At 40.9% G+C, this 20773-nt stretch overlaps 2 protein-coding genes and 3 non-coding genes across 5 annotated transcripts in view; 1 reads left to right on the forward strand and 4 right to left on the reverse strand.

Annotated features, from left to right (window-relative positions):
• LOC134206382 (uncharacterized) overlaps positions 1-16111 on the reverse strand; it is a 47071-nt gene extending 30960 nt beyond the window's left edge. The window contains exon 1 of the mRNA XM_062682084.1: positions 13751-16111. Coding sequence (XP_062538068.1) covers positions 13751-16111 — 2361 coding nt within the window. The remainder of the gene's footprint in view (positions 1-13750) is intronic.
• Trnai-aau (transfer RNA isoleucine (anticodon AAU)) lies at positions 4427-4500 on the reverse strand. The gene has a single exon. It is a non-coding gene; the product is annotated as a tRNA-Ile (tRNA).
• On the forward strand, positions 5129-5296 carry Trnal-caa (transfer RNA leucine (anticodon CAA)). The gene is made up of 2 exons: positions 5129-5166; positions 5252-5296. It is a non-coding gene; the product is annotated as a tRNA-Leu (tRNA).
• On the reverse strand, positions 5393-5465 carry Trnak-uuu (transfer RNA lysine (anticodon UUU)). Its single transcript has one exon. It is a non-coding gene; the product is annotated as a tRNA-Lys (tRNA).
• Positions 16112-16280: 169 nt separating the features above from the next.
• On the reverse strand, positions 16281-17834 carry LOC134206383 (uncharacterized). The gene is made up of 3 exons (XM_062682085.1): positions 17485-17834; positions 17367-17428; positions 16281-17292 (listed from the first exon to the last, which is right to left on the reverse strand). Exon 3 carries the CDS (start codon positions 17145-17147, stop codon positions 16281-16283), a length of 867 nt encoding a protein of 288 aa, XP_062538069.1. The 5' UTR covers positions 17148-17292; positions 17367-17428; positions 17485-17834.
• Positions 17835-20773: the final 2939 nt, after the last annotated feature.

The raw sequence follows: 20773 nt of genomic DNA on the forward strand, positions 1-20773 counted from the left end.
CGTCCATCAATCAGAACGTGGTCGATTTGTGTTCTGTCTGCGGTGGTGATCTCCAAGTGTACCGATACGGAAGGCTGTGTTGGAAGTAGGTGCTGCGAATGGCCATATTATTGGAGGCGGCAAATTCAATTAGTCGTAGGCCGTTTTCGTTCGTCAGCCGATGAGCGCTAAACTTCCCAAAAGTCGGTCTAAACTCCTCCTGTTGGCCAACCTGAGCGTTCAAATCTCCTATGATGATTTTGACGTCGTGGCTTGGGCAGCTGTCGTACTCACATTCCAGCTGCGCGTAGAATGCGTCCTTATCATCATCAGTGCTTCCGGAGTGCCGAATACACGATCCTTGAGCATATCGGCGAGTATGCGTGTGCTCCCGATGAAGTTGAGAGATTTTTCGAACCGAGTTTCCAATCGCTTATCCCTTTTTTTCGCAGTGGTCTTCGCCGATGGATCCGGTCCGTACTCTCTTGTTGATTGTTCGTTGCTTATGTTTTTTAAAGGCTGGCTTGCAGGGCCTGACACCAAACCCCCTAAATCTCCGGAGGACCATCCCTAGCAGCACAACAGAGACCATTTTGGTTGCAGCAATTCAAATGTGACTAAATTCGGTTGTATAGAGTTTACAGTAACTTTTGTATAACATGTGTGCTGCTCGGGATTCCTCCTTATTTCCGGTGCAAAGTTTCACTTAGAGCCCCTCGCTGGCACTCGGGCGATGATCAGCTGCCCCTAACATGGAGAACAGACGCTGTTGTGAGCCGATCCTTTTTCAAAGGAATCACTAAAGAAGTATATTCTAGGAATTATTTGCATAATTTTCTCAACTGTTCTTGGCGAAATTTCCAAGATCAGTCCCTGAAAGATGTTCTGAAGGAATTTTAGGAGAGATTTCGGAAGGATTCTTTAAGGTCACTCCTGACCAGTGGTGCAATTTATCAACAATGCCTGCTGAGTGTGATTCTTTGTTTTGTATTTTTCTGCTCCTCTTCGCCTATGACGGTGTCTTTCAGTCAGTAAGACAAAGCAGGAGTAGATTAGCTTGCTCGGTTTGCCAACAGCGGGCTGAAGCTGATGTTCATTCGGCACAAATCTCCTGTCATTGTCTTTCAAGTGATAGTATTCACCCATGCATTTATATAGGGCCGTCGCATTCACGCAGCAGCGAGTGAACTGAATGGACTGTCACTGCGGGCTGCGTGTGCAATGAGAAAAGAGGTGTTTTGTTTACTCTTTCTTTGATTGTTGCTGCTAACCATTTTCAGTTTTCACTGTTAGGAAGTGAGTGTGAAGAGGATATGGTATCAATTTCAACAAATTTCAGTCACTGAGATTGAGAATTCGCACCACTGCTCCTGACAGAATCCAAGTTTCAAAGTGCTCGCGTTTTCGAGGGCACACCACTCGATACGGAAACAACGCACAACTGTCATTTTTATTTTTTCACGCATGCTGCGACGCAGCAAAGCTGAATTAACAAAAATGACAGTTGTCCGCTGCCTCCGTATAGAGTGGTGTGCCCCCGAAAACGCTAGCACTTTGAAACTTGGATTCTGTCAGGAGTGACCTTAAGGAATTCCTAAAGGAAAACCTGAAAGGATTTTCAAAAAAAATCTGAAGGGATTCGTGAAAGATTTTTGAAAGAATTCCCGAAGGAATTTCTAATTGTTTTTTCAAGAGTAATTTTCAAAGGAATTACTTAAAGTATTCTGGAAATAATTCCTAAAATAATTTCAAAAGGATTTCTCAAATGGATTCCTAAATGAATTTTCGAATAAATTCTGAATTGAGTTATTGAAAGAAATTCTCTAGAAATGTCCGGAGGAATTTTCGAAAAATTACTAGAGGAATTTTCAAAGAAATCGCTGGAATGCTAGTAGCGTTGTAGCCATTAACATTATTTTGTCAAGCTTAACTTGGTCGTTTGTTGCCCATCATGTTGTAGGTAGTGCAAGTTTGGTTTCATCACTAACAACAGTTTGGCGTTTATAGCATCGGTACTTTGGCTGCTAGGTCCAAGCAAACTAGATGTTGGTCACGCGAACAGGAGCCATTTTAGCATTTTTATACTTTTGCATCAACTGTATTTCCGAATGAGTTTCTAAAGAAATTTTCAAATGATCTTCTGAAGGAGTTCTAAAAGGAATTCCTTAAAATATTTCCGAGGAAATTGCTAAAAGCATTTCTGAAGGAACTCGTAAAGGATTCTGCAAACATTTTTCTGAAGGAATTTATGTAAAAAGTTCTGAATGAATTCCCGGAGAAATTACCAAACCAATTTCTGGAATGTTTTCTTTAAAAAAATTACAGAATTAAAATCCATGGGTACCGTCGTTCGGGGTGACATTGGGCCTGGGGGTAAGATTGGGCCAAAAACGAAACATGTTTCAACTCCGAATATCTCAAAAACTGTTTCGAATTTTGATCAAAACTTCAAACGGTTCGAAATTATAGTAAAATTCACGTCTAGGAAATCACAAAACAAATTCCAAGAACTGATTGTGCTCGTACCATAATGCTTGGAATTGTAATGTAAAACTATTGATTGAATGAGCCCGTATTTAAATAGTGTCAGTAATGCCCCACAAATCTATTACATAACTAGTTTTTAGATCGATGGATACCTGGTTATCATGTGATGATAATCTGTTTTTGTTTGATCGAATTTTATGAATATTTATATCCAGTTTTCCGCGAGCGGTAATGGCCGCCAGCTTGCCTGCGGGTTAGTCTCTGATTTGACGTTTGTGGAGGTCAACTACACCCACCGTTCGAGGATTTTGATCAATGTGGTATATAAGAAGGCTCGAATTCACTCAATCAGCACCTTCTTATATGCCACATTGGTCAGAATGCTCGGAACGGTGGGTGCAGTTGACCTCCAGAAATGTCAAATCAGAGACTAACCCGCAGGCAAGCTGGCGGCCATTACCGCTCGCGGAAAACTGGATAGCGGTTCTGGTTTTTCGTAGCAATGAGCAATGCACGCTGAAAAGGGGTGAGATTGGTCGTAAGAGCCGTAATGTAGGCAATTATTTTTAATGAACGATTGAATCGTTGCATAGTAAACGTTGAACAATATTGTACTTGGCCCAATGTCAACCCATGTGAGGGGTGAGAATGAGCCAATTTTAAACAACATATAACTTTGAAGAATTTCCTCATTTATTATTTTTCCCCACAGTAGTAAATTCATTGTTCAAGCTTGTACCAAACTGATTAAAACTTGATTCCAATGTTAACTACTAGAGCTTTGTAACATTTATTTAGAGCACACCACATTTTGGCCCAATGACACCACCGTTGGCGGTATTTCTAAAGAAATTTCTAAAAGAATACCTAAATAATTTTCCGAAGAAATTCCTCAAGTAATTCTCAAAGGTATTTCAAAAGCATACCTGAAGAAATTTCCAAAGTATTTATGAAGATATTTCCGAGAGATTTCTGAATGAAATCATTTCTGAGAAAAATTTCGAAGCAATTCTTAGGATACCCTATTTGAAGGAATTCCTGAATTCATTTCTGGAATTTTGTTCAAAGTAATTCCTAGATTAGTTTTTAAAGGAATACCTTGAGGAATTTTCAAATGAATACCTGGAGGAACTTCCGATAGAATAACTGAAAAAAAAATTATTGCATGGCTGAAGCAATTTACAGATGCAGGTACTTGCTAAGGAAATCCTGGAGGTATTTCCGAAAATAAAATCTTTAGTAATTTACGAGAAACAATTTGAGAGTTCCAACAGTTTCTTTTGAAAGAGGTTTTAAGAAATGTTCACTTTCTTAATTGATTATTTTGCTCCAAAAATCTATATTTTGGCACGTTTGTTTTTACCTGGAAATTAATGTAAAGCACCTGAAAAAAACCTGCGAAATCAGGGAATTTGGTTTATGTTGATGAGTAGACACCCTGATTTAGTTTTACCAACGCTGCTTCATAGTCTTCCATCAATGCTTTTTCAAAAAAAAATCCGTTCGTCTGCAACTTATACAGTAAATTATTTTAGATTTTAATACAGGGACTCCACCAAATATTCCACTAGAAATTCATCCAAAACTATGCAGAAGGTCTCTTTATCATCATGTATCTCAACAGAAATTAGTTTTAAAGCTCTGTTCCTTGAATTACTACAAATTTTAAGAAAATTAGTAAAAAAAGTGTATCAATATGTTTCTTTCAATTTCAAATTGCATGAAGGTTCAAAACTTCACCAATTTTCTCTTAAATTCATTCGTTTTAAGTGTATAAATCCTTCAGGTTTTTTTTTCGAAAGTAACTAAAATAATGAAAAAATGTAATGTAACATTGACAATAGTATAGTAAGACTTTATTTTCATCAGCATGGTCACTAAAGTCATTATTTGTGTCTGCATTATTATTGATCGGTAGCTGAGCTAATAATCCAGTTCTGTCGTTATAAAAAAGAAATTCTGGCTCCAGAGAGGATCGAACTCACGACCTTCGCGTTATTAGCACGACGCTCTAACCAGCTGAGCTATGGAGCCGCTTGTTTATCGAAACGACCACATTCAATTAACAATCTTTGGCTCTGTATATCCCTTTTAATTGCCAATCATTGCAAATCTCAGCTCAGATTAAAACTAGTAAATCAACATCAAAAATGTTTACCCATCTGCATTGCTTCGCGAGTTGCTTTCTGATATGAAACTTAACGAAAATCGCACCCGACAAACACGACCAACAGCAACAGATCTAGGTAAACCGGTCAAGGTGACCGAGTCGGTTTGGTACCTTCCAAACGAATGGAATCCCCCTCATTATCCGCAACATCTTCAACGAATAATCACGAGGGCACGACCTTTTTGACATCCCATTACCGCAGCCATGCGGTGCTTCGCCGAGTTCAATAACAACGCCATCACCATTCGCTCAGTCACTATTTTACTGCGCATGCTTTGCCGCCTAATTCGCTCTGCGGGTAGCTGTCGGCGCGCTGTATTTTGATTTATTAGACTCGGTGCGATATGTATGTGCCGCTTCCCATACGGAAGATGAGTCACACGAGAAACAAAATCCAATATGAAATGCGACTAACGAATAAACGGATGGTTTCATTTTAGGAGCACAGGAGAAGCGCGGAAAAGTGCTAGTCGGACCATTTAGCTCACACATGTCAGGATGGCCGAGCGGTCTAAGGCGCCAGACTCAAGAGTTAGATCTTGCTGAGATTCGGCGGTAGTGGGTTCAAATCCGCTTCCACCGGGAAACACTCAGTTCTCTAGATAATCCCGAGCGTTCTGGTCCTCTCTGAGGGCGTGGGTTCGAATCCCACTTCTGACAAGAATTTTTTACTTCGTTCACTTTGGAAAACTGTTTAAATGTTGAGAATTTTTCTACGAAACTTTGGAGCCAGTGGAGGAAACAAAAAAATCTACCCGCCCGAATAGGGACTTGAACCCTAGACCGTTGGATTAAAAGTCCAACGCTCTACCGACTGAGCTACCCGGGCTTCATGAAGATGGGTGAGCTCAGAACGCTACCGCTTCTACCGATTATTTCCCGCTATGATTCTACGGTTGTCGAGTATTCTACCTCTTCCACCATCGTCATCGCACTACTACCGAAACGTAGAATACGCTGAGAACATGAGTGGACGTGACGTACGCGCACTCTTCGTTCGCTTGTATACAGCATACCATCCTATCCGTCTGTCGTCCATACTCACCGATCGGGGCGTGTGAATTTGTGCTAAGAATAAACCGACAACAACAGCAAGAGCAACACACGGCTCTGATAGTTTTGCAGTGAGTCAACAGGGTTGGCAGTGTGGATGAACGGAAGCCCGCGCGGAACAAACGCTTGAATGAAGTTCACGGCAAAAGAACACAACGAATGATAAAACATAAACAAAACAGAGAACCTGTTTGATTCTTTTCTACAACCAAGTCAAGTGGTAAACGAGTGATGTCAATGTTACGTGATAGGTGTTTTAATTATTTCTGTGGTTTGAGGCGTGCAGTGATTAATTTTGTTTACTATGCAAAAGTGCTGTCAACTACTGTCAAATTCTGTCAATTAGTAATAAGTATTCATTGTCAAATCAAACTGATTTTCAATTTTGTCAACATTTATTTTCCCTTCCTGGCCTACGGAAGCGCGGTCACAGCTGTTTGTTTTGTTGTTGCAAGCAGCAAAAACTGCCATAACACAAAACTGTGTCCGTGGCCTTTGTGCGGGGCTGGTGGGTATCAAATTTAACTAATTAATTGCCCCGCACACCGGTTCTGTATAGGAAAGCGAACAAAATTGTTGGCCAACCGCAAAAAAGGGTCCCATTGCAACGCTTTCTGATGAAGTATGCAGCCGGTCATGCCAGCGGCTCTTTCGGCAGCGCTGATTGAAAACAAACATCATAAAATCACCTTCCCGCTGCATAGGACGAGATTAATGGAGGAGAATACACTCCGAAACCGTGATCCATGCTGAAGCTGATGTTTGCCTATCATGTACCAAATTTTAACCTATGGCGGAATATTTGGCTTGGTTATGTTTGGCGGCGGACTTGTTCTCCCCACAAACGCGCAATTTTTGCCTTTGTTTATGGCTTTGTTGTGCGGTAGAGAGCGTGATTTTTATTAGTTTCTGAGCACCGATCGCTCGTTCGAATTTAACAATCGCTTTGATTCGGTTGAAATGTTTGGAACACCAGCCAAAGCCGCCACTGTCTGTTGTGTCCGTTTTCTATGGTTGGGCTGCGGGACTCGGCCTCAGGTCACTAACCGTATGGATCAGCTTCAGCATGGCTGCTGACGAGGTGAATGAAATGCGCAAAAAAACAGCCCAATTCTCTAATCCAGCTCGTACATAAACAGAACAGAACAACGACTTCCGATTTTGGTTGTTCTCTGCATCGTTTGTTGAATCTTGAATGTCGTGTCGTGTTTCAACCCTTCTGCAGACATAAGGGATACAATTGAGAAATCTCACAATCGATTTAGTCTGTATGAAATAAATCGTTTATTTAATGCGACACATTGCACGAAAATAAACTCGAGACATGTTACCTTTTGTAGAAATGGGAATATTATTGCGACCAACGCCATTATTCCTGAAATAGCTTGATTTATCTAACCTTGCTGTATATTGCATATTGACAAGCTGTTTTTGGGCGTCGGGATAAAAAGTAAATGGTTCCGAAACCAGGTCGAGAATCTTGTCCCATATAGGGCGATGTAGGGAAACCCACCTGAGCCGGTATGATTAAAAAGAGGTAAGACACGGTTAATTTAAAAATGCATACAGATTTCACGAGACTTGTGGAGCATGCTCCTATAAATATGAAATACTTTTCTGCGCTACTCTTTTCGAACATAGTACAAGCCACACATTTGGTATAAAAAGAAGTAGGGGACCTTGAGGTAATGAAGACTCCCTCAAAATATTTCTACATCATACGAAATGCTGTGACAAGTTTTACAGGCATTCCTGCGAAAATTTATCATTAAATTCTTTCACGTATTCACTCCGGAATTCCTTTGCGAGTTTCTAAAGATTTTGTACAAATTTCATAATGAGATCCTTTGGGATTTGATAGAGTAGTTTTTAAAGAATCTTCGAATACAATTCTGAAGTCATTTTTAAACGAATTCGAAGGAAAGTTTCCTAATGATATTCAGGGTGTCTCCTGGCAGAATATTCTGAACATTTTTTGAAGATATCTCTAGAAGAATTCCCTTGAGTTTTTGAAGAAATTTTTTGGAGGAATTCCAAAACATTAATTTGAAAAAATTACGTCTCTTCTTAAAGCTGCTGGTTTTGGTAATGGGCCTCCACATTTTAGGGAGGGTGCGCAAAACTGCATGTTTTAATCTTCTTATTCGTAATTGATGGCGTCTCATCTTCTTAGCGTTAGGAAAATTCAAAAATGGAGTTCTACGGATAGTTTGATTGAACTTCCTGAGAAAATGGATAGCAAAGAAGTTGACAGTGTGGCTCTGGTTGAACAACTCCGTTTTTATGCTCCAGAGCGTGTTTTGCGGACCCGACAAATGATACAATTACCAACAAGGAACATACACTGTGAAGCAAATGATCCGATGAATTATGTGTGCAGAAGCATCTTAATTCGTCAACTGTATCTTTTCGACAAGACTTGAGAATGTCACGATTATTCAAATAATGAAGTGATAGTTCTAGATGTCGGATGGAGATAATAATAATGATAGTTACGCATTAGCCAAATCTAAAGAAGGAATCCAAAAAAATCATGAAATTCATTGTTGTTATAACTGTTATAAATGTCGATTTGTTTTCAATAATGCGCTTTTCCAATCGAAGACAGCAAAAATCCGAAATTAGAATCTTGATTAAATTTTTCTTAATTACTACTGATGCCAACGTCAACCACTCGACGATTTGCCGCAGAAACGCAATATACTCCATCCATGCGAATAAATTTTCGTAGCATCTCCCTCCGACGACCGCTTGCGCTGGTTTTGCACGGATGCACTGGCATCGAACGAACAAAAGGCGGAGCCAACGAGCCGACACCAATGGTACCGGCCACCAAAGGGGTGAGACTTCGGTCTTAATTTATATCGGATACTAGCAAGCCGGGGTTCGATTTTCGCGACCGATCGGCAGAACGAAGCACCGAACAACGTCGAAAACGATGTGCATCACGAACTGCTTCATAGACGACATCTTCGAGTATATCGATAATCAGCGGCGAGATGCAGATCGCCGTCCGCATCCTGTTGCCGGCCGACCTGGCCAGGCACGCCGCGCTGCCGTCGCAGTGGAAACCAAAGCCGTCAGCAATTACAAGTGAACAAGAACAAGGACGTAGATCCACACGAAACGACCCTTGTCAGGGCTCCAGCCGCCCTCACAGAAGTGAAGGGGTTTCGTACCACACTCGCAGAAGAAGATATTCCACTAAAAAGCTCAAAATAATTTCCTTAACAGTCGAGTTCTGTCCAGGCCATGTATTTGCGAATGTTTTAGGGGTAAGGATGGAATAGGAAAGGGACGAGCCTGTAATCAAATCCACGACCTCTTGCTTGTAGGCAGCAGAGGTGGCCACTAGACCACTAAACTTGTTTCCGATTTGAGCAACAGTTCTGGTGCTCAGAAGTCTATGCACATTCTACCTATACCTACTGCTGCTGAGAAAATAAACGCCATGTTGATATGAATTCCGTTTCAATATGGGACAGTTACGCTTGCGGCGGCAATATATATATAATCAATTCTAAAAATATTTAATCCGGACTTGAAAAGTTCTTGCGGCCTGAATACTCACATAATTTGAGAAATTTGCTTTGATTTTCAGGACAAATATAGCTTTTCGAAGATTATTAAGGCCTTCTAAAAATTCATAACAGTACAAGTAGTTCGGATCTCAAACTACGAATCCAGCAGTAAATATTCTTGAAAGCAAGTTTGAAACACCGCCAAAAATGCCAAAAGGTCGTTTTGCCCCTGGGGTGCATTTTACCTCAGTTTACCCTACTCGGAAGTATTGTCAGGGAGTTTGTTATATTTGTAAAATAAATTCTCTCATTTTATGCAGACAAGCTATTTGAAGTTCAAGCAGACCATGACGATCGCATTTGATTCAGTGACATTTTCGATTCCTTTAAACCAGACACATATATGATGGTGAAAAAGCAAGCAAAGCCGTTGAATATTCGATGATATTTTTAATTTGATTTTTTATTTTGGGTCTATATAATCTGGTAAAGCATTAAACGAGACACTTATCTAAAGACATGCTGAATACGAAAATCTGTATCCAGGGATTTCAGTAATGATGGCAGTTGATCTACTTCGAAGATGAAATTTATTGCCCTAATCACGTCAACCAATGCCACCAAACTACCGATAGACCCACTCCGAATTGATCCAGAGTTAGTTTTTTCTTGATACGTCTTGGTCAAATCGCTATTCCTACCTTCTACCAAATATCTCCAAAGTTGAATTTCAAAGTCCAGTAATTCTTTCAAACCACCAACCAAGGTCTAAGGGCGATTCCAAAGGCCAAAACAGGATTCTTTTTGATGCGACTACGTCCGATAGTGATCCAACCACTAACCGGCACACTTGAGAGATGGATTTTATTGGCCTAGCTTGATCCACTAGTGCGTGAATTCATAATAAGGAAGTTTGGATTTTTGGTCGGTAACACAAGTACTACTCAATCTATATTTTTTTACTTGCGTAGGTTTATTAAATCTTTCAAAAAATCATCAAATTTCTAGAACAGGGATTTTTAGAAATGTTCTGGCTTTCTTAACCTTTTGTCCGTGCTCTGGGGTCAATATGACCCCAGGCCACTTTGAGTGGCTGCCATTTTTTAAGTTTTCAACCGATGCTCCTAATTTTTGGTATTTTGGTAAATCTCGCCGAGATCTGTCTCCTAGGTGAAAATTCGCTTGAAAAATCTTGAAAATATGTGCTACAGTGTACTTTTTTCAAAAAACTTACGTTGTCTGTGCTCTGGGGTCAAATTGACCCCAAATTGAAATTACTATTTTTTAATGTTCGGCCAATTTTGAATTTTTTGGGTTGTTTCGAAAGATAATTTAATCATCCTTCAGGTCGTTACCAAAGATTGACTATAGGTGGGCGGGTACATCGCGGGGAGGGGTTTTCGTAAAAAGGGTACAAAAACAGTTGTTGCCGTTGCAACGAAATAATTTTTGCATAAACGTTTCCGTAATTATAACCTTTATTTTCCCACTCAGAAGATCGGGTACGGTAGGGTTAGAAATTTCCTATTAATTGATAAAAACTTCGTTTTAGTAGCCCTGTTATTGTGTTCATTAACATTCTAATTTTAAGTACTTACGTTTAGTGTCTCTAGTTATAAGCAAATTGTATAGGGAAATTAGATTTGTTCACGCTGGAGTGCTGAAATAGCATTTATATTAGTTGTACAATAGCGTATAGGCTTTAAACCGTTTTACCTGTCCTTTTTTATCTTTGTTTAAGTTTAGGTATAATTTTGGTCTTAGAGCATGGATTATCAATTTTACTGTAACTTTAACTGTAGAAAAAAGGTGTTATGATAAAGTTATATTATATAATTTTGGTAATTCACATATGCACACCTCACTGCCTGACGACTTCAATTCTTGCTGGCTAATGATAAGTGACGTTTTTTCCTAATTGTTTCAATATAGATAATAGTTCAACGTTATCTTAGTGTTTGTTCAATAAAATGATCGTTAAAGGGGGATAACACCTAGCGAATCTTGATTATTCAATATTTGAAATAGACACATTTCTTATGCACCGTTTAGACGTGCTACATTTTGATGGAAGTTCGTTGCTAGCGGCTTTGGTACGCAACAATCCCCCCAGTACTTCGTGATCATTGATCCGACTTACTTCTGGTTGAACTGACATCAAGTACCGCTAAATTGATTGCTGATCTTTCAAATATTCTGTTGGATGTCTGGATAGATGCTCGGCGAACTTGCCCATCCTTAGACCTTGAGACTCCGATGATGCGCCCCTTGGGCCAGCAGTTCTTTGGTAGTTTTTCGTCCACGATCACCACGATGTCTCCTGTTTCCAGCGGCTTAACAGGTTGGAACCATTTGGTTCGTTTAGTTAATGTGGAAGATACTCAGCGACCCAGCGTCGCCAAAATTGGTCTGCGTACACCATAGACATCTTCCATGAAAGTGTGATTACATTAGGATTATCGTTATATGCGATCGGGGGCTTGGATCCATTTGAGGATCCAATAAGGAAGTGGTTTGGACTAAGCGGGGAATCTTCATCGTTTTCAACAGGTATTTCTGTTAATGGTCGGCTGTTTATGACGAATTCAATTTCGGTGAGCATGTTACGAAGTAGTTCATCCGTTGGTGTCCGATTTGGCTTCACTAGCTGAAGACTCTTCTTGACGGATTGAATGAGTCTTTCCCAGCATCCTCCGAAATGTGGCGTAGCGGGTGGGTTAAAAGACCATTTTGTCTGGGCGGTCACAAAGCTCTCGATTAGCTTATTTTGATCCATTTTTTGAAGAGTTTCTCTCAGCTCCCGGCTGGCTCCCACAAAATTGGTTCCGCGGTCACTAATTATTTCTATCGGCATTCCTCTTCGCGCGACAAAATTTCGTATGGCTAAAATGCAGGACTCTGTAGAAAGTGAATGGGCCACTTCAATATGGACTGCACGGATAGTCATACATGTTATAAGAACGCCCCATCGCTTTTCTACTCGGCGGCCAACTATAACATGTAGTGGCCCGAAGTAGTCAATCCCTATATATGAGAAAGGTCTAACGAAAGCTTTCAGTCGCATTGGGGGTAGATCACCCATCATAGGTGGGTGAGGTACTGCATTGTTAATCTTACAGAGCTGGCACTGGCTTCGAACACGATGATAAACAGATCGCAAACTAAGCACATAATACTTTTGTCGTACTTCGTTCAGGACAGTTTGATGATTTTGATGGAAATATCGTTGGTGAACATCTAACAGAATTAGATCAGTTATATGATGACGCTTAGGTAGTAATATAGGACGTTTCATCTCATCGCTTGCGTATTCACATGCATCTATGCGTCCATTCATGCGCAGTATACCGTCATCATCGATGTATGGACTAAGTTTGTACAGCGGACTATTTTTAAGAAGTTTCTTCTTACTTTTCCAGGGTTCAGGAGCAGCTTCTTCTAGTACACGTAGCTCATCGGTAAATGTTTCGGATTGGACTCTTCTAAATAAATACTTCTCCGCGTCACTGATTTCTTCTTGGCTTAGCGGACCCAAGAAGCATGTCTGACGTGCAGATTTGCGGCGGATATTCACTGGAAACCGTCTGACGAAAGCTATATGGCGAACTAAACGTTTCCAACAAGAAAAACGATCCACGTTGATTGCCGCATATTCGACTGTGTGGAGTTGTACGTGGGTGCGCAACTCCAAGTTGCTGAGATTGGAGGGAACTGAGTGGGTTGGCCATTCACTTTCTGGTTCCCAAAGAAATGGTGGCCCACGGAACCAACGTCCTTTCGATGACAAGTTTGGTAAACTTTGCCACTTTGTTGCGTCATCGGCTACGTTCGTTTTAGTCGATATCCAGTTCCACTCTATCGCCTCAGTAAGCTCTAGTATCTCTCCAACTCTGCATCCAACAAATTGACTATACTTCCGGTGGTCAGCATTCAACCAGCAAATCACATCACGGGAATCGGACCAAAAATATTTCCGTTTGGGCTTCAGCTTAAGTGTTTCAGTTATGCTTCGTGCTAAACGAGCTCCTATCACCGCCGCCTGTAATTCTAAACGAGGAATCGAAACGAACCTTAGTGGGGCAACCCGAGTTTTTGATCCGAGTAGGGCACATTCTACGTTTCCACTTTCTTCGAAGCGCAAGTAAGCTACCGCCGCGTAGCCATTCTCAGACGCATCTACAAAAACGTGAAGTTGGATGTTGTTCTCCGTCGTTGCTGATGTATTTGCTCTGTAGCATCTAGGAATCCGAACGGATTCTATCCTCGGTAAGACCTTTAGCCATAATTGCCATTTTTCCAGTTCTTTGTGGGCTATGGGTTCGTCCCATGCGACACCTGAGCGCCAGATCTCTTGTAGCAATATCTTTAAAAACATTAGAAAATTTCCGATTAAGCCGAGAGGATCGTAAATTCTCATGAGCGTACTCAGCACTTGTCGTTTTGTGGGTGCACTGCGACCAGATAGTATGCCCAAGTCGTGCCGTGAAGAAACTTTGAAAGTAATCTCGTCCGATGCTGTACTCCACCACATCCCTAATACTTTATCGGACGCATGTTCCGATGTAGTGTTGAGGCTTTTCTCGCTCGCATTTTTGGCTCCTACGACTTCGAGAACACTTTTACGGTTTGACAACCAGTTGTGGACTTGAAATCCAGCCTGGGCATGGATGTATTCTACTTGTTTCACCAAGTCCTTTGCATCAGCTACTGTCTCTACACTAGTGAGCATATCATCCACATAGTGCTCCTCAACTATTGCTTCTACTGCCCTTGAAAATTGGCTTGTGAAGCGTTGTGCATTAAGGTTTTTAACAAATTGTGCACAGCTTGGTGAGCACGACGCGCCAAAGATCATCACCATCATCGAGTACACTTCCGGCTCCCGTGATTTGTCGCAGTTTCTCCAAAGAAACTTTAAAGAATGCTGATCTATTGGGTTCACCAACACCTGGTGAAACATCTCGACGATATCTCCGACTACTGCCACTTTAAACTCTCTAAACTTGTAGAGCACTGAAACGATGGACGTTAATAGATCTGGTCCTTTAAGTAGAACCGAGTTCAGCGACAATCCGTTAACTTTTGCGGCGGCGTCCCAAACAATACGCAATTTATCCGGTTTGTTCGGATTTTGCACTGGGAATATTGGGAGGTACCACGACAGAGGATGTCGGTCATTGATCTCTTCCGATGACAGTTTCCTGGTGTAACCTTTCCGCTCGTACTCGCAAATCTTTTCGTTGAATGCTTTAAGTAGCTCTGGGTTTTTCTCCAGCTTCTTTTCTAGACACAGTAGTCTCTTTGTCGCCATCGGTTTGCTTTGTGGTAGCTTGACATCCTCGTATTTCCATAGAAGCCTAGTTTCATACCGGTTATTTTTTGGTTTGGTGTATGACTCCAGTAACTTAACAGCTCGTTCATCATCCTTAGACAACAGTGGCTTGCCCAATGATTTTACGCCTATGCTCTCCAAAGCAAAGTAGTCTTTGACCGATGTATGCAGTTCTGAGTCACGATCCTCGCTACACGCACAGATGTGATAGCTATGGTGGGCAGAGTACATCTGATTAGAGTCCTTGGTACCTTTGAAACATGGCCCATAGATCACCCAACCAAGACGCGTTCGACTGGCAATTGGCTCTCCGTCGGTTCCTTCACGACTGTTCAGAGCATAACCCAGACGACAGCTATCTACCCCTAGAAGTATCCTAGGAGAAACGTTTCGATAAGGAGCTATAGGCAGTCCTTCGAGATACTTGTATTCCGAAGCCAGTGTGTCGACATCAACGGTTTGCTTCGGTAGAGCCAGACGACGGACAGTATGGACTTTCTTCAGCTCGTATCTTTTGTTTTTATTTGCCATTCCCGAAATCTCCAACGACAGTTTCACTGAATCCTTCTCCACTCGATGTTGATCAGCTGTCCAGGTGAGACACAGAGGGGCCGATTTTCCTTTTAATTTCAGCTCCTTGAGAAGACTATCCTCCATAAAGGTCGACGAAGACCCATCATCCATAAACGCATATGTTTCGACAGAGACACCATGACCGTGGAGTATGACTGGAATATATCTGAAGAGTGTTTTTCCGTTCTTGCTGACATGGGTGTTACAGCTTTGTGATGAACCACTTTCGTTATTATTTACATCTTGAGTTGTTGGCGAGTGAAATTTTGCTTGATACCTCGAGTCATCATGTAGCATAGTGTGGTGCATGTATGAGCATCCATCTTTCCCACACGGATTCCTTTCTTCGCAGGCACCAAAATGCTTCTTCAAGCATTTTCGACACAGCTTATGCTGTTTTAAAGCTGCCCAACGTTTACTAACGTCGAACTGTTGGAATTCCTTACATACGGTGACGCTACTGCATTTACCTTGACAAATGAGACATAGTTTCCCAATATGCTTCTGTGCTGTCTTCGACGTAGTTTTACCTTCTAAATCAGAATCTATATGGATGTTCAAGTCCTCCCTTCGTCCCCGACTCTTTACAGGATGAAACGTTGAACTACTTGGGATAGTCACAGTACAAGCGGCATTCACTAACATCTCCAACCAATCCGAGAAATTCGATAATGTAACGGTCTGAAGAGTTTGGCGGTGTAATGCCCAGTTGAGCTTAATTGTCGATGGCAGTCGGTCGACTAATTCCTGCAGTAACGCTACGTTGTATAGCTGTTCGTCGAGTCCACAGGCCTTGATGGTAGCGCACATATTTTGAACAGCCACGCCGAAATCAATAAGCGTTGAAAGTTTTTCAGTTTTCGGCGACGGCATGCTACGAATCTTGTACGCGAGTGTGTGTATAATTATCTCCGGTCGTCCAAACAGTGTCCGTAACGTCTGAAGCACTCCTGGGAGACCTGCCGGATATAGTAAGCGACTACGAACTGCATCCATGGCTTTGCCTCTGAGGCTGCGTTGCAAACGGAGTAAATTTTCTTCATCGCTGTACCCACAAATCCGAGTGGTATTCTCGTATGTGGCTATGAATAGGGGCCATTCTTCCGGAGCACCCGAGAATAAAGGCAACTCCTCCGCCACGGCTTGGCGTGCTGCCAACTGACTCCTACTCAATTCGGCTTGCGGCTGTGAAAGATGGAACAGATCTGCTGATGGGTTGAATTCTTGTGCTTGGGGATCCGGTGTTGTCTTCTTGTAGATCTGAATCTCCACCAGCTTTGTCGTTCAACTGCATGATCATCAAGCGTTCTTCCAAATGTTTCATTTCGAGGGCCTGCTTCTTGGCCAGCGCTGCTAACTGTCTCTCGATGCTAACCGCCCCTTCTTCCGAAATATTCCTTCGATTCTCACCCACTCTGCTCAACCCAGCGATAGTTGTTGAGTTGGCATTCGGTTGGATTTGACTTGATGGGATCTGCAAACTAGTCGATGCTCGTCTTGTATTTGCGCAATTTTCCGGAAGCTGTTCATCTTGATCATTAATCCCTTCACTGCGTCTCAGCAGCCTCTCAAAATAGGCTTTTTGTTGTTGTAACGATTTCCTCTGCTCCGCTTCCTTGCTTTTCAGCAGGCGATCGTAGTTTTGTTGTTGCTCCATTATCATTCTCTGCATCTGCTCCATCTGCTTTCGTAGCGCCAGAAAATCTTCAGCCTGCTTTGGTCTCGTACCCGTTGAGTTGGAATTTGCCTCCGGTGTCGTCGACGTTGAAGCACCCGCTACGCCAGGATCCGCAAGTTTTGCCGTGCAATTACTGCAGCTCCAATCCACATTAGCTATGCTTTCATTCACGCCCACACACTCGAAGTGATACCACTCTTCACAGCTGTCACAACAAACCATTCGACTGTTATCCGACGACTTACATATTTTGCAGCTTACGAACAGCCCCGACAAATTTTGACCGGTAGCACCAACTACGTCTTCATTCTGCTCAAACCGCACATTGGAACGCTTTTTTACCTCTTTATCCATAACGAAAAGATAGCACACCCGATCGCGTAAACGAAATTTCTAAATTTGTTGCCGTTGCAACGAAATAATTTTGCATAAACGTTTCCGTAATTATAACCTTTATTTTCCCACTCAGAAGATCGGGTACGGTAGGGTTAGAAATTTCCTATTAATGGATAAGAACTTCGTTTTAGTACCCCTGTTATTGTGTTCATTAACATTCTAATTTTAAGTACTTACGTTTAGTGTCTCTAGTTATAAGCAAATTGTATAGGGAAATTAGATTTGTTCACGCTGGAGTGCTGAAATAGCATTTAGATTAGTTGTACAATAGCGTATAGGCTTTAAACCGTTTTACCTGTCCTTTTTGTATCTTTGTTTAAGTTTAGGTATAATTTTGGTCTTAGAGCATGGATTATCAATTTTACTGTAACTTTAACTGTAGAAAAAAGGTGTTATGATAAAGTTATATTATATAATTTGGTAATTCACATATGCACACCTCACTGCCTGACGACTTCAATTCTTGCTGGCTAATGATAAGTGACGTTTTTTCCTAATTGTTTCAATATAGATAATAGTTCAACGTTATCTTAGTGTTTGTTCAATAAAATGATCGTTAAAGGGGGATAACACCTAGCGAATCTTGATTATTCAATATTTGAAATAGACACATTTCTTATGCACCGTTTAGACGTGCTACATTTTGATGGAAGTTCGTTGCTAGCGGCTTTGGTACGCAACAACAGTGATTTTTCATGCTTATTCTACTTATATCTGAAAATCCTACCCATTTTAAATTGCACCTCTTCAATAAGGTTATGCAGGAAAGCGTGCCCTTTGACATGAGGCATTGATTAGTTTAGAGCTTGGTCGCTAGGTGGCGGTATATTCGGATTCATTATTTTAGACTACTCAAGTGATTCCGATACATGAATTTTTTCTCATTGTAAATATTCTTATCGCACAAATTTGAAATTTGTTAAGATGACGTATTTAACAAAGTTCGTCTGGTGGGAATGGACTGTCATGTGACGGAATAAATAATCACGAAATTTACAAATAGGCGGCGCTAGTGTACTTGTAATATTCTTGCATATTTGAAATATTGCTTTAGCTTGAGATCCCTCATACCTACACCCAAGTTGTATTCGGCAACATTGTTCAGGATGTCCAGGACTACAAAGCGGTGCTCAATATAATGAGCACTTCTTCCAAGATGCGGCGCTAGTGAGCTGTTATATTTGAGTATATTGTTCCATGTGAGATCTGATGTTTTTTGGTTTGTAGCATTTTTGGCAAACATTAATGTTGTGGTAGAGTCCATCAAAAGTTTTCTTTGTATTCAACCTGCTCCAGTAATGCTGCAAATAATAGAATGCGTTCACAGAATGTGTTTTAGGTCATCCAAGAAAACCCTGGAATTAAGGACTTTGGGTCTACATGCGTAACCAAAGATCAGCCAATTTGCCGCCTATTCGTAAAATTCCTAATTATTACTTCCGTCACAATACAGTCCGTTCCCACTAGACGACCTTTGATCAAGACGCCATTTTAACAAATTATAAATTTGTTCGATAAGAATATTTACACTGAGGAGAATTCTATATATCAGAATATCTTGAGTAGTCTAAAATAATAAATTCAAATATACCACCACCTGGCGGCCAAGTTCTAAACTTATCAACGCCTCATGCTAAAGCACACGCCGTCTTGCATAACCTTTTTAAAAAAGGTGCAGTTCAAAATGGGTAGGATTTTCGGATATAAGTAAAACAATCATGAAAAATCACTGTTTTTGTACCCTTGTTCACTAAAACCCCTCCCCGCAATGTACCCGCCCACCAAAAGTCAATCTTTGGTTATGACCTGAAAGATGATTAAATTATCTTTCGAAACAGCCCCAAAAATCCAAAATCGGCCAAACATTAAAAAAGTTATAGCAATTTCAATTTGGGGTCAATTTGACCCCAGAGCACAGACAACGTAAGTTTTTTTGAGCACAGACAGAAGGTTAATAATACTGACTTCCTACCTATTGAAACATATGCAGGTTATTGAGGCTTAACGAATTCATAAAGTTTCCAGAGATGAACCAGCCAAGGGCTGAAAGCCTCTTTAATAAAGAAGAAAAAAAATCATAAAGCAAACATTTATTAAATCCACCACGCAAAAAAGGTATTGGTTTTGAACATGCAATGACAGTAAGGGGCGCCCGATAACGATTTCGCCAAGGGCGCTGGTTGTCCACGCTACGGCTCTGAGCATAACAAATTTTTGGGGACTCTCAGTATTTTCAAAAATCTTTAAAAGCTCTCAGCAGAAGTCACGTAACATAGAACTTTGTAATCATCAATAGTTTAATTCAATTATTGCTAACGGCTAAGATTTTATATTAACTTTCAGAAGTGGTTATCGGTCTAATGTTTCAAAGCTATCAAGAAATCGCACGATTGTCAAATAATCTTCTTGGGGGGGAATTTTTTAGCTCTTTTAGTGAAGGCCGTAAAGGAGTTTTGTAGCTCAGAATCCTTTACGGACCAGATTTCTGGCGGAATTTGGTATATTTGTAGTTCCTCAAATTTCAATAAATCTTTTGAAGGTTTTATAAAACTTTTTCCGAGGGCTTCTTATAATCCCTTTGACCGTGCTTCATTTATCATAACTATTTTAAAATGTAAATCAATCGCATTGGAGATTTCAACAACCTCTATTTTACCCCTGAAAAACCTTTACATCAAAGATATATTCGATTATTTACAACTACAACTTTTTGCACTTTTTACAACGTTTTGCTACAACTTTGCCTAATAGTTCGTTTCTTGAATGCCGTTTATAACGGAGTTGTAGCGTTAGTTGCAGTAACTTTAAACAACGATATGGTAAATTAAAAGGTGCTGAAGAAATTTCATTCAGACCTTTTGCCTTTCTCGTACAACAAAGTTGTACCGCAAGGCTTTATGATTGCCCCCCAAAAAGACCTTTTGATAGAAGGCCCGGACACCCATAGTGTTATATATTGATCGACTCAGCTCGACGAACTGAGGTGATGTCTGTATGTGTGTGGGTACAAATTTTGTAGACACACTTTTAAGGTGATTATAGAATGAAGCCCGTGGTGAATTTCAAATTCCCCACACGTTTATCTACATACATTACCAAAAGCCCAAATCTGGCGTAATAGTTTTCGTACAGTGCCGAATCTCAAATTATGATTGTTCAGCATAACCAAGCAAACGATCTTCCATTATTTAAGCCCCATACGCGTTATGGTTCTTTCATCTCGTGCTTTTGAAAAATATATTGGAAAAGCACGTGGTTAACAAAATGGCCGATTTCTGGCTTCATTCTATAACCACCTTAAAACCTAGCATTATCCGATTTCCTCGCAACAAGCTGCATTCGACGGGGTCCCATTTTTCGCTATTGAAAATTGGTTTGACCAACCATTGCATTTCGGCAGGGTTTGAATCAAAAAGAGAATTACAAAGTCTCTCACTTATCGTCTTTGTATTCATATACGATATGTAGCATATCGCGAGAGACTTTTTTCGCAAGCTGTCATGATAAAGAGCTGATTCGGGAGGCTATACCTCATGATAAATTTCTTTTAATTGCATGGTTAGTAGCTTAAGGTGTCTTTATTT

This window comes from Armigeres subalbatus, chromosome 1 (genome assembly GCF_024139115.2).
Source record: "Armigeres subalbatus isolate Guangzhou_Male chromosome 1, GZ_Asu_2, whole genome shotgun sequence".
Classification (NCBI taxonomy): domain Eukaryota; kingdom Metazoa; phylum Arthropoda; class Insecta; order Diptera; family Culicidae; genus Armigeres; species Armigeres subalbatus.